The following is a 12,079-nucleotide window of genomic DNA, read 5'->3' as shown; positions in this document are numbered from 1 at the left end:
ACCAACGTTGGCCGCGCGAAGCCGACGACAATCTTATCCACGCGAGATCTCGGCTCCAAGTGTGAAAATGAAACATCGCCAACGACGATGGCGTAAAAATGGTCGCTGCTACAGCATCTAGACGGCACACACCCTAGCTGCGGCGCAACAGACCCACGGGCGAAACGACCCGTATTGCATAGGTGCCTGAATTGCCCCGGTGGTCTCCTTGACACTCCAGAGCTTGCAACAAACCAACGACTTCAGCTCGACTAACCGTAACCTCCCGAGGTGCGAAGACGCTGTACAACAGTACAACACGATGAGGGTGTTCTCGTTTGGGATAATGTAGCGGCCACACTGTTCCAAGGTTCCAAGGTTAAAAAGGGGGTCTCGTCTTCTTCTTCTTTTCCAGCATCGTTGTTGTTCTATTCGCTCCTTCGCAGACACCTTAGACACTCCATTGACATTATGTTTTCAATTCTTGCTATGCTAGCAGCCGCTGGTACGGTTGTTGCATCAAACTCTGGACAGGCCACTTTCTATGGAGGCAACACGCAGGGCGGCATGTGTTCTTTCAGCACATATACCATTCCATCAGGAATCTATGGCACCGCGATGTCGAGCCGCAACTGGGACGGCAGTGAGACATGTGGCGGTTGCATCGAGGTGACGGGACCAAATGGCAAGAAGATTACTGTCATGGTAGTCGATCAGTGCCCTGAATGCGAATTGAACCATCTCGATCTGTTCCAGGACGCCTTTGCTGAACTGGCCGATGTAAGCAAGGGTATCATCGATGTGACCTGGGAATATGTGGATTGTCCCATTACTGTAAGAATGATGAGCAGTATAAGCTGTGGCTTCATTGAACGCATGTGCTGACTTCTTAGTAGACCCCACTGCAGGTACACATGAAGGAGGGAGTATCACGATACTGGTTCTCTGCGCAGATCGTAAATGCCAACAAGGTAAGTTCAGTAGCTGTGCGGAGTCATAGTCTAGCTAACCAGGTCGCAGCGCGTTGCAAGCATGGAATACAGTACAGATGGAGGAAGCTCGTGGAAGAGCGGACTCACCCGCCAGCCCTACAATTACTTCGAGCTATCATCCGGCACTGGTACGGACACGGTCGCCATTAGAGCGGAGAGTGTTGATGGTGATCGTGTGGTCGTGAAGGGAGTCAGTGTGACTGGAGGAAATCTGGTCAAAGGACCGGCCAACTTTTAAGTGCTGGTGGAGCATGCCCTGGGGCTGACAGTCTCTTCCTCCTCAAAGTTTTCGACCTGGAGAGACGCTGTGTAGGCGCAATTGTATAGACTCGATGTAGTCGATTTGGATTCTCCGAGTATTGTGCTCCATTCCCGATAGTGAAGGTGGTCAGTGTTTCTGTTCTGCGTGTTGAAATGCCATGTGTCTCACTCCAGTCCCAAGAAGTCAGAGGCTGCCATCAGATACCAACATCAATGAGTGTAAGAGCTCTCGGCCGTGGTGTCGTGGACAAACCAGTCAGGCATATATGTGGTCTCCATGGTTCCAATGATATGAGGTGCTTTTTGGCGGTTTTATCGACGACAACTGCAGTGTTCGAGCTAGAGTGGTATCATTGCTAAGGTAGGATTGTGATGCTAATTCTCCGTCTCTGATGCAATTCATTCAGCAGATCGAGCCTACTCGAAGCACTGTTGTCAATACTACATGTAGGTATATCGCAGAGGGGTCAAGAGGTCGGCAAAGACCATTTCCTTGGCCCCGACTGACTTCAAGAAGAGCGAGCCGGAATCTTCCGTAGGAGACTAGGCGGGAAAGCTCTTGCACTTGAGTTACCCAGACACCACCACCTCCTGCTTCGCAGCTTCAAGCAACTCCACTCCATCCATCTCTCCATCACCGCAAAGATGCTGAAGAAGTAAGTGTCATCCGCTCCGTCCGCCGCGCGAGCCATTGGAGCCTGTCGCTAACACATCTACCTCAGCGGCGTCGCACGAGCCCTGCGCACCTCGACCTTCCGACCGGCGCTTCGCCAGGTCAAGCCACAGAGCTACATTCCTGCCATCTCACAGCGATTCGCCTCGAGCGATTCTGCCCGCGATGGCAAGGTCCACCAGGTCATCGGTGCCGTCGTCGATGGTATGCGCGCGCCGCCACCGGCCTTGGAAAAGCTTTGCCGAATTCGGACTTCCGCTCACTCTCGATTGCAGTCAAATTCCCTACCGATCAGCTTCCCCCGATTCTCAACGCTCTCGAGACGACAAACGGTGGACAAAAGCTAGTTTTGGAGGTCTCGGTACGTGAAAGAGGGAGAAATGGCACATCCGCCACGACGCGGCGCTAACGCGGCGACAGCAACATTTGGGCGAGAACGTTGTGCGATGCATTGCCATGGACGGAACTGAGGGTCTTGTCCGTGGACAGACTGCCACCGACTCTGGTAGCCCAATCCTGATCCCAGTCGGGCCGGGTACTTTGGGTCGTATCATGAACGTCACTGGTGATCCCATTGACGAGCGTGGCCCGATCAAGCACGAGAAGAAGCTCCCAATCCACGCAGAGCCTCCGGCTTTCGTCGATCAGTCCACCTCTGCGGAGGTCTTGGCCACCGGTATCAAGGTTGTAGATCTGCTTGCCCCATACGCTCGTGGCGGTAAGATTGGTCTTTTCGGAGGTGCCGGTGTCGGCAAGACTGTGTTCATCCAGGAGCTCATTGTAGGTTCGATCCCCTGCCAGGGCAAGTTCAAATACTGATTGAGATGTAGAACAACATCGCCAAGGCTCACGGTGGTTACTCGGTCTTCACTGGTGTCGGCGAGCGTACCCGTGAGGGCAACGATCTGTACCACGAAATGCAGGAAACTGGCGTTATTCAGCTCGAAGGCGAGTCCAAGGTCGCCCTTGTGTTCGGGCAGATGAACGAGCCTCCCGGAGCCCGTGCCCGTGTCGCACTCACTGGTTTGACTGGTAAGTCTTAACTCGCGTCCGGAACTTCAATGACGTGGTCGTTCAATGCTGACATAGAACAATAGTTGCTGGTACGTATCTTGCTGGCTCTCTCGATGCCCCAGTTGGCCTCTCTCGCACCCTTCCCCTCTCGTCCTCTGCACCTTTTTCCTATCCTCACCCTTAGATCCGTTTTCACCAGTCATTCGCATCACTACTCTACAGGTCCAGCTATGTTCTAACACCACAATCTTTTAGAATATTTCCGTGACGAGGAGGGCCAGGATGTGCTCCTCTTTATCGACAACATCTTCCGTTTCACCCAAGCTGGTGCTGAGGTGTCTGCTCTTCTCGGTCGTATTCCGTCTGCGGTCGGATACCAGCCTACTCTGGCCATTGACATGGGTGGTATGCAAGAGCGTATCACAACCACCAAGAAGGGCTCCATCACATCTGTGCAGGCCGTGTACGTGCCCGCTGATGATTTGACCGATCCTGCGCCTGCTACCACCTTCGCCCACTTGGACGCCACCACTGTGCTTTCCCGAGGTATCTCCGAGTTGGGTATCTACCCAGCCGTGGACCCTCTTGATTCCGCTTCTCGCATGCTTGACCCACGTATCATCGGACAGGACCACTACGACACTGCTCTGAAGGTGCAGCAAATGCTCCAGGAGTACAAGTCCCTCCAGGATATCATTGCCATTCTCGGTATGGACGAACTTTCGGAACAGGACAAGCTTACCGTCGAGCGTGCTCGTAAGATCCAGCGTTTCCTGAGCCAGCCTTTCACTGTCGCTCAAGTTTTCACGGGTATTGAGGGCAAGCTTGTCGACCTCAAGGAGACCATCAGCTCTTTCAAGAAGATCATGGAAGGTGAGGGTGATGACCTTCCAGAAGGTGCCTTTTACATGGTTGGTGGCTTCGCAGACGCACAGGAGAAGGGCAAGAAGATCTTGGCAGACCTCGAGAAATCATAGGCCTGGCATAGATGGATGATGAAGTTTTCTAGCGCCCCCTTGTACAGTTACAAGCGCAGGGAGAGCAACGTCTGTAGTCGTAGATCTTCGAAAGCGTTTCCTTTTGTCACTTGCATCCAGCACATCCACATTGAATCCACCTGAACTCACTCCTGGAACGTGGATACATAGAGGAACGTGTGAACATTTGATTACGCCGACGACAGCCACGCGTCAAAGACCACGAGGCAAAAGCTACAGTACCTTAGTATGTTATTCATCATCGTTGCAAGCCCACGATTATGTGAGTGGACGGCATCGCCCCGGATCAGATTGATTAGATGGCCATGCAAGGGAGGAGACTGTTCCCAAATTGTGAAGCACTACCGAACCGAAGTTTCCACTCTACAGGTCAAGCAGCGTCTCGGCGCCTTCACGATATGCAAAAATGGATCGTGGATAGCCCTCACCCCGCAAAAGTACTGCATGCTCGTGGATTGTCAAAGTTTCTCCCACTGAGGACGCTGCTGGCGCATCTCGCCAGATTTCGACTCGACTCCATCCACCTCGTTCTAATGTCTTGGTGGCCACTCTGACGGCTTGCTCCATATCTCCAATTTCGAGCAAGATCACTTTGGCCTGCACGCGGTCCGCTACATCGAGCAGCCGGGGGTAGAACAAGTCACCAACATCCGTATCAGAGAGCAAGTCGTGCTCGCTTGCCCGCGGCACTAGAGCCTGCATTGGCTCATACTCTCTGACAGATCGTGCTGTAGTGCTCACAAACTGTCGCGGGGAAATATAGGGTGGATTCGAGACGAGGATATCAAAGGCCGGTGTTGCTTCGCCATTGATACGCGCGAGCGCCCGCATGAGGGGCAGAGGTCCCCTGTCGTCTTCCTCCGGGTTTTCAAATTCCTCCTTGAGCACATCGGCTTGGACATATCCTATGCTTTGTAACGACTTTGTTCGCGCCTTGCTGCTGGCGTACTGTTTGCCTTGTCGCGCAATTTGGTGCACGAGATTCTCTCTAGCTAGACTCATAGCATCGCTGGATATGTCCACTCCCATGAGCTCGAGATGGCCATCGTTGCGAGCGTAATACTCGTGGTGGAGTAGCAAAGGTATACATCCAGTGCCTGCATTGTGTTATTAGTTTCCAGCCGAAATGAGCGAAGGATGGTTGCTGTACCGGTGCACAGATCGAGCACTCGCAGTGGTGTCTCATGCAAGCTTCTTGACTTTGGTCCAGCCAGGATATGGGCGAGGTAGGAAGTTGAAGCTGCGGTCTCGGGTCTAAAGACAATGTCAGTATCTGTGCAACCATATAGGCACCCAATACTAGTCCTACCTTGGAATCAGAACCCCTATATACCCATCGATTAGTACACGTGCCGTCGCCACATGTGAAGTGTCATCATGCGTATGCCTTGCTTGCGGCCTGGACTCCATGCCGCCACGATCGTGTGGGATGGATGGATGGGCCACGAGGCTTCACTTACCTTCCCGGCATCTGATATCCAGTGGGCCAAAGTACTCAGATCCGAGAATATACTGCAGTGGTTCGCCGCGTGCTCGGCGGATGACTAGACTTGTCAGAAGAGCGCCTGGATGGTAGTATCCGGTCTGCTGTGAGACGGCCGTGGCGTGCTGCCTGAGCCATCTCAGCTCGTTGCGTGCTGAGCTGAAATCTCTACAGACAGGCAGAAGCAGCGACAAAGCTTTGCTAACCGCTCGCGCGTGCCAGATGTCTCGCGGTCGGATCCGCGGCATGGTCGCGGGACAAGGGGAGGAGTGAATTGGTCGGACCCTGGAAAATGAGGTGAAGTGGGCTGCGACGCTGCGTTGCCTGCAGGTGCCTGCCCTTGGCTGTTGTACCCTCTTTCCTTCGTCTTCAACAACCATCTGCAGTCAACACAACACCATCCCGGCATAACACACCAGGACCACCATTGCCACCCGTATCACCCAATACTGCAACTCACCGCATTCATCTACTCTTCAGACCACCGCATCTGTTCACACGGCGACGTACCGCACCCGTCCACTCTGCTGCGCCACTAGCGCGAGCAACCCGGCCACCATGAAGCTCACCTTCAAGGACTTGAAGCAGCAGAAGTTCACTATCGAGGCGGAGCCGAGCGAGACGATCGGTGCAGTGAAGGGGAAGATCAGCGCTGAGAAGGGATGGGACCCATCAACGCAGAAGCTCATCTACTCGGGCAAGATTCTACAGGATGACAACACCATTGAGTCCTACAAAATCGAGGAGAAGGGCTTCATAGTCTGCATGACTTCCAAGGTATGTCTTTCTCCTGCGCGACACATTCGAAGCCTCGAAGCTAACAGATGTAGCCAAAAGCCGCAGCCACGAAACCAGCAGAACCTGCGACTCCAGCGAAGGCAGCAACGAGTACCCCCGCTCCACCAGCAGCACCCGCACACACGACTTCCTCCACTTCTCAACCGCCTGCGACTCCATCTCCCGCACCAGCTTCAGCCTCGGCCTCGAATGAGGAGCGTTCGTTCAATGACCCATCTGCACTCGCCATGGGCGAGCAGCGAGCAGCTGCCATCGCAGGAATGGAAGCCATGGGCTTCGCCCGTGATCAGATCGACGCCGCGATGCGTGCGGCATTCTTCAATCCCGATCGCGCTGTTGAATATCTCCTGAACGGTATACCTGAGAGCGCGCGACAAGAGCAGCGTGCAGCCGCAGCATCACCTCAGCCGGCTCCGACACAAGGACAGCAGCCAGCGGACACGGCTGGAGCTGAGACTACCCAGCAGCAGGCTTCTGATGAGCCGGTCAATCTGTTCGAGGCCGCCGCACAAGCTGGTGGCGGAGGCAGAGGAGGTGCTGGTGGCAGAGGTGCTGGTGATCTCGGTGCTCTTGGTGGTGGCCGAGGTGGGGCGCAAGGTGGTCAAACAGAGTCATCGCAACTCGACTTCCTGCGCAATAATCCACAGTTCCAGCAGTTGCGAACTGTCGTCCAGCAACAGCCCCAGATGCTCGAGCCGATCCTCCAGTCGGTGGCAGCCGGCAATCCACAGCTTGCGCAGATCATTACGCAGCACCCCGAGCAATTCATGCAGCTTCTTGCTGAGGATGCGGGAGACGATGTGGCGATTCCGCCTGGCGCACAGGAAATCAGTGTTACCGCGGAAGAGCGCGATGCCATTGAACGTGTAAGTCATTGCGAAAAAGCTCCCAGTGAGGAACCATTCCTGACAAATGAATTTCTTCTAGCTGTGCCGTCTTGGGTTCGATCGAGACTTGGTCGTGCAAGCCTACTTCGCATGCGACAAGAACGAGGAACTAGCTGCCAATTTCTTGTTCGATCAGCCCGATGAGCCCGATGAGCCTGGGGTCTGAGATGGGAGATCTTTGACATGGACCACTATTCCAAGGGTAACGATTGAATGTACTATCGAACTCCACAACTCGCATTATGAGCGCGAGCACGGGTCACGAATGACAATGACAGCGAATGCATATTACGCACGCCTCAGCCGGGTTGCGTGAACTCGTAGCTGGCCTTCGGCATGGGACTTGTAGTTGCCACCGCTGTAAATAGCTTGCTTCGAGTGAGAAAAAACCCTCATTACAATAATCTGCAGCGTAGACCACATGGGAATGAGCCATTTTTGCCTGAATGTTCTCGGAGCCAGTCTCCAAGCCAGTCTCCAACAGATGGCGCCAACATAGTGCAATAGACAGATCAATCGCCATTCATCCTGTCCAAATGATACTCAACGGAGTGCCTGCGTGTATTGAAACCTCTCATTGACCATGTCCAGGGATGAAGAAGTCGTCGTGGGAGAGGAGCACGTTCATGACAGGAGGCGTGAAACGTTCGCGTGATGTCGACTATGGAACAGTCTGGCAGCGTGCTGATTGGTTGAGCGATAGTCCTACCCACAACCTACTGCTGCACGCTTCCATCCTCTCACACAACATCAATACCTTTACTCCTCCAGTCCGCGCTCTCGCGTCCTCCCTTGCCGTCACCAAACGATGGCTTTGTTGAATATTGAGAACAGCCTTTGATCGTTCGCAGCGCCCCGATCAACACTGACTCGTTGGTGCTCTAAAAGTAGCCAACTGCCATCAACGAAAACAAATCTTTGCCAACACCGACAACCACACCGGCGCCATTGCATTGCGCAACGATCCGGAGTCATATTGCTCGAGGTACGTCGTCAACTCTCTTCACCCTCACTGCCCCGTTCATCCGCTTCTCCCTGCGCCTGCTCGATCGTGGTCAAATTGCATGGCGCATATCGGCGTCGGCATCGGCGTTGCCTCGCGAGGCGAGCAAGAATAGCCACCTGATGCTTTTCGCCTCGCACCGCCGTGAGACTGGAGAGATTCACTCGATGCGATGGCCTCGACGCCGGTCGAGTTGTGATCAATTCAAGATGGCGGTGCATAGAAGCATTTTCCCATAACTTTCCGCTCGTGCCAGCAAAAGCTTTTGGATCACCCGCGCGATCCACAAAGCAGGATCACTGTTGATATATCGCTGACTGCAAACACAGGCTTCTAAAGGAGTCCGAGAATGCAAGATACACTAAACCGTAAGCCGGCCGGCAAAGGTCGCTTCGATCCTTCGGAGCCTCTGCACATGACAACAAGACATGCTGCTGCGCGGAATGTACGCCCCGGCGGAAGCTCTTCTATCAACGGCTCAGTCGATGATAACGATAGCCGCCGAGGATCTATGGATGACTTCATGCACAATCCGGCCCATAACTTTTCTCCGCCCAAAGGAAGGCGCATCTCTGGAGAGTCCCATCACAGCACCTCTCAACTGGATCCGCCATTTGGTCATATCTCCATACCACAATTCGGCCTCCAAGGCTCGCAATCGCCTTCGAGAAAGCGGAAACGAACATACAGTACGCCGCACATATCCGAAAGTATCGACACAGATACACATCCTGCAACCCGCGTCCGTACTACAGAGGAGAATCTCGATACATTTAACGCGGTCGTCGTGCCAGGAGATCATCTGTCCGATCGGGTATCCGCAGGAAGCTCCAGCAGTCGAGACCCTGAGCATTACGCAGTCGCTATTCAATCAAACGAGGTCACGCCTACAGCTACTCCCATGGCATCTGAACCTGTCTCGCCTGTTTCCGATGAGACGAACATCACTCCCCACTATTCGGTAAAGCACATGGACATTGCCATGGCCGATATCGATGGCCCGGGTGACGAGGAGGATCTTGACGACATTGATGACGATGATGTGCCAGTTGCGGCGGAGGACATTGACGATGTTGCAGACCCCGAAGACGACGAAGATCAAGTCACCGCAGGTCCTCGTAAACGCTTGACTGGACGTCGTCGAGCGGATCACCATAATGTCAAAATTGAGGCCACTATGCGAAGGCAGTTGCAGCTGAAGTCTGCATATCGATGCATCGCGCGTGCGCTGAAGCCTCTGTTAGCAGAAATCGCCTTCAAAACCGTAGAAGAACTTGAGGCGAACCCGGTACGACATCAGCAAGCGCTGGAGTATGAGAGTGAAGGCGGAGTCCACCAACTCTTGGACGCAGCGCTTGCGAACCGGAAGCGGCAACTGGAACTGCAGGTTAAACACAATCGGGAACAGCTGAGGGACAGATTCCTGGGCGAGAAGGCTGTGCGCACCAACGTTTGCACTAATGAGGTCAATATCACCCGTCAGACACGTCTCGACGAGCTGGAGCATGAGTTTCTAAGGATTGCACGGGGAATGCAGATTGAGCAGACCAGGAAGCAGGACGTTACGGATGACGAAGACGGCGATGTTCTGCATCGACCCAAGCATACAGATTATCGATTTACCAGAGGAGCACCACTTGACCCCAGACACGAGTCCCGAAGCAGAGTGGGACTGGAGACAGAACGAGCGATCTTCGACATGCAACGGCGCTTCGAAATGCATGAAATGCTTCAGGACGCAAGCACAAAGGAGAGTGTGCAGAACATGGAGAGCTTCACAGTAATGGATACCACTGCTCGAGCTGCCGCCGTAGCACAGCGCGAGAGCATATGCAATATTGACATGCTTATGCACGCCGCTGCAGAAGTTGACAGGTTGGCGAACTTACCCATAATTCCAAACGAGGAAGCTGTTGGATTACAGGTGTTGGGCGATCTTGCGTCAAGGCCTTCAGTGAGAGCCGCTGTACTATCTCCTGCGACACCACGTCGGCTGGATGAGGCATTTGTCCCGGAGCAGCGAGAGGTACAACTTCCGACCTCTGAGCGTACTCCGGGTGGATTGGACAAGTGTTATCAATCGCCTCTGCGATTTTCGCCTGGCACAGAGCAGTTCGTACCGCACCAACCTCAGAACTCGACACAGCGCAGCCACTCTGAGAGACCTACATGGGATACTTCACTCGCATCGTCACCACCTACGAGCACGAAGAGGCTCAGCGATTTTCCTTTCCTGAGATCGTACTTTGGATCACCGAGTCTGAACCTGCCTGGTAAACATGAGCCACCCCAGCAGCAACATCGCAGACAGTTGTCTCATGATACCTTCCAACATCACAGACAGCCATCACAGGGCTTGATTTTATGTCAGCGAAACGACTCCGAAGAGTCGGTACAAGCTGATTCTGGGAGCGTGGAGGCCACGCTATCAGATGCTTGGAGCAGAGACGATGCCGCTCGGGGATTACATCGACGTCCGTGGACCGGCGACTCTCGTGTGCGCTCTAGCGACCCAGGAGAGAGCTTGTCAAGATTCCAGCCTCGCATTCTTCGTCCACAGGAAGAACCCGCAGCTCTCGCAGCGCCTACCAACAGGGCTTTATTGGAACTAGACGACGCAAATCGCGAGACTCCTGAACATAAACTAATCCCGCAAGCTGAGCGTCAAATTGGAGTCGACGAGGGAGACGAGAGCAGGCATCGCTCCCATACTCGGCCAGTCGAGACAGTTTTTCGAGATGACCTTCTCGAGCAGGCTAGCAGCGAAGGTGCAACAGAAGCGCAGGCGAGGGATGACGAGGCAGATCACACCAGGCCGACTCAGGAAGCGAATGAAGATATGCAAACCCACAAAGCCCGTTCACGAGGATCGTCTCCCGATCGGTCACCAACTACAGACGTCAGTGGTAGCCAAGACGGTGATCGTGGCTCTCATGGCCGAGGCAAAGAGGGCAAGCATTACTTGAAGCCTAGCAAAGCCCAGCGTAACGGCTTCTCCAGAAAGGCGCTGAAAGAGCTTAGGAAAGGGTCACAAAAGCGGCCCAGTCCTAGCGTAGCCCAGGTGTCTGAAGGAGGAAGTCAGATGTTTCGCTTTCGTCTCAACACAGCGGACACGAGCAAGTCGGGCGGCTTCACATCGCGCGTGCCCACAGGTACACCCCAATCGGTGCATCACGGTCCGGACTTGCCATATCCAGCGCTACCGTCCTACAATAAGCCTCCAGCAGCGCCAGCTCCGTTTCCACCATCACATGGCCCCCATGGACCATCGCATGGTCACCATCCACCACACTACTACCACCCTGATTCGTACTATCCACATCGAAACAGTCTACCGGGCCCAGGAGCACCTCCGTCGTGGCCACCACCACCATTCGGGTCTAGTTACGGACGTCTTCCGCCTCCTCCTCATCCTCCTCCTCACGGATCATCTTCCATGGGCCCTCCTCCATCAGAGGGCTGGGCGTCGGGCGCAGCGGGGTCCTCGGCTTCTCATATGGGTGGTCCCCATCCCGGGCTATCACGAACGTCGTCGCTGAGCTCACAGTACGGCGGGCCAGCGATCGCACCTGCGAGACCAGATGCGCGCTATCCATACGGCACGGGGCCCCCTGGCGGCAATCATCCGCCAGCCTTTGCACAGCAACAAAGAAATTTGGAGGGAGGCGGCAGCGGCAGCGGCAGCAGCAGCGGCAGCGGCAGCGGAGGTAGAAGGAGAACGCACAGCGATGCTCCTCGCGACACCAAGTGGCAGCACTACAATCCTTCAGGCAAAAAGTAGAGATGATGGTCCTTGTCGGTGATCTCACATGCTGCGTGTAGGTCGACAGACCGCTGGGGGAGGGCAGAGTCGATGCGACCTCATGTCTATGGCGGAAGGTGTACTCCGTGTACATGTAGCTGTACAATGCGCACGTGTCTTCAATGTCGTTGTACTATAGAATAAATTGCCCTCGGTCCTTTCGTAGATTTGGTTGGCTCGGTCCAGTCG

General features: G+C 54.4%; 5 protein-coding genes across 5 annotated transcripts; 4 read left to right on the top strand and 1 right to left on the bottom strand.

The window, feature by feature from the left end:
- Positions 1-357: 357 nt before the first annotated feature.
- Positions 358-1,325, top strand: SEPMUDRAFT_147372 (carbohydrate-binding module family 63 protein). Its single transcript, XM_016904255.1, has 3 exons — positions 358-813; positions 876-950; positions 1,000-1,325. Exons 1-3 carry the CDS (start codon positions 451-453, stop codon positions 1,207-1,209), a joined length of 648 nt encoding a protein of 215 aa, XP_016763623.1. The 5' UTR covers positions 358-450; the 3' UTR covers positions 1,210-1,325.
- A 498-nt stretch (positions 1,326-1,823) lies between these two features.
- Positions 1,824-4,134, top strand: SEPMUDRAFT_147371 (ATP synthase subunit beta). Its single transcript, XM_016904254.1, has 6 exons — positions 1,824-1,888; positions 1,955-2,109; positions 2,181-2,266; positions 2,326-2,685; positions 2,736-2,937; positions 3,169-4,134. Exons 1-6 carry the CDS (start codon positions 1,878-1,880, stop codon positions 3,894-3,896), a joined length of 1,542 nt encoding a protein of 513 aa, XP_016763622.1. The 5' UTR covers positions 1,824-1,877; the 3' UTR covers positions 3,897-4,134.
- Positions 4,135-4,245: 111 nt separating this feature from the next.
- Positions 4,246-5,648, bottom strand: SEPMUDRAFT_60404 (S-adenosyl-L-methionine-dependent methyltransferase; the record flags this gene model as incomplete). Its single annotated transcript, XM_016909525.1, has 4 exons — positions 4,246-5,014; positions 5,068-5,171; positions 5,227-5,242; positions 5,378-5,648. 4 exons carry the CDS (start codon positions 5,646-5,648, stop codon positions 4,281-4,283), a joined length of 1,125 nt encoding a protein of 374 aa, XP_016763621.1. The 3' UTR covers positions 4,246-4,280.
- Positions 5,649-5,785: 137 nt separating this feature from the next.
- On the top strand, positions 5,786-7,532 carry SEPMUDRAFT_147370 (UV excision repair protein Rad23). Its single transcript, XM_016904253.1, has 3 exons — positions 5,786-6,177; positions 6,231-7,064; positions 7,126-7,532. The coding sequence occupies exons 1-3, from the start codon at positions 5,959-5,961 to the stop codon at positions 7,249-7,251; spliced, it is 1,179 nt and encodes a 392-aa protein (XP_016763620.1). The 5' UTR covers positions 5,786-5,958; the 3' UTR covers positions 7,252-7,532.
- A 905-nt stretch (positions 7,533-8,437) lies between these two features.
- Positions 8,438-11,869, top strand: SEPMUDRAFT_131174 (uncharacterized protein; the record flags this gene model as incomplete). The annotated part of the gene is made up of 1 exon (XM_016902403.1): positions 8,438-11,869. One exon carries the CDS (start codon positions 8,438-8,440, stop codon positions 11,867-11,869), a length of 3,432 nt encoding a protein of 1,143 aa, XP_016763619.1.
- Between the last annotated feature and the right edge of the window lie 210 nt (positions 11,870-12,079).

Source organism: Sphaerulina musiva (genome assembly GCF_000320565.1).
Source record: "Sphaerulina musiva SO2202 unplaced genomic scaffold SEPMUscaffold_2, whole genome shotgun sequence".
NCBI lineage: Eukaryota > Fungi > Ascomycota > Dothideomycetes > Mycosphaerellales > Mycosphaerellaceae > Sphaerulina > Sphaerulina musiva.
The sequence above is the reverse complement of the archived record's forward strand: the minus strand, read 5'-3'. Positions and strand labels throughout refer to the sequence as shown.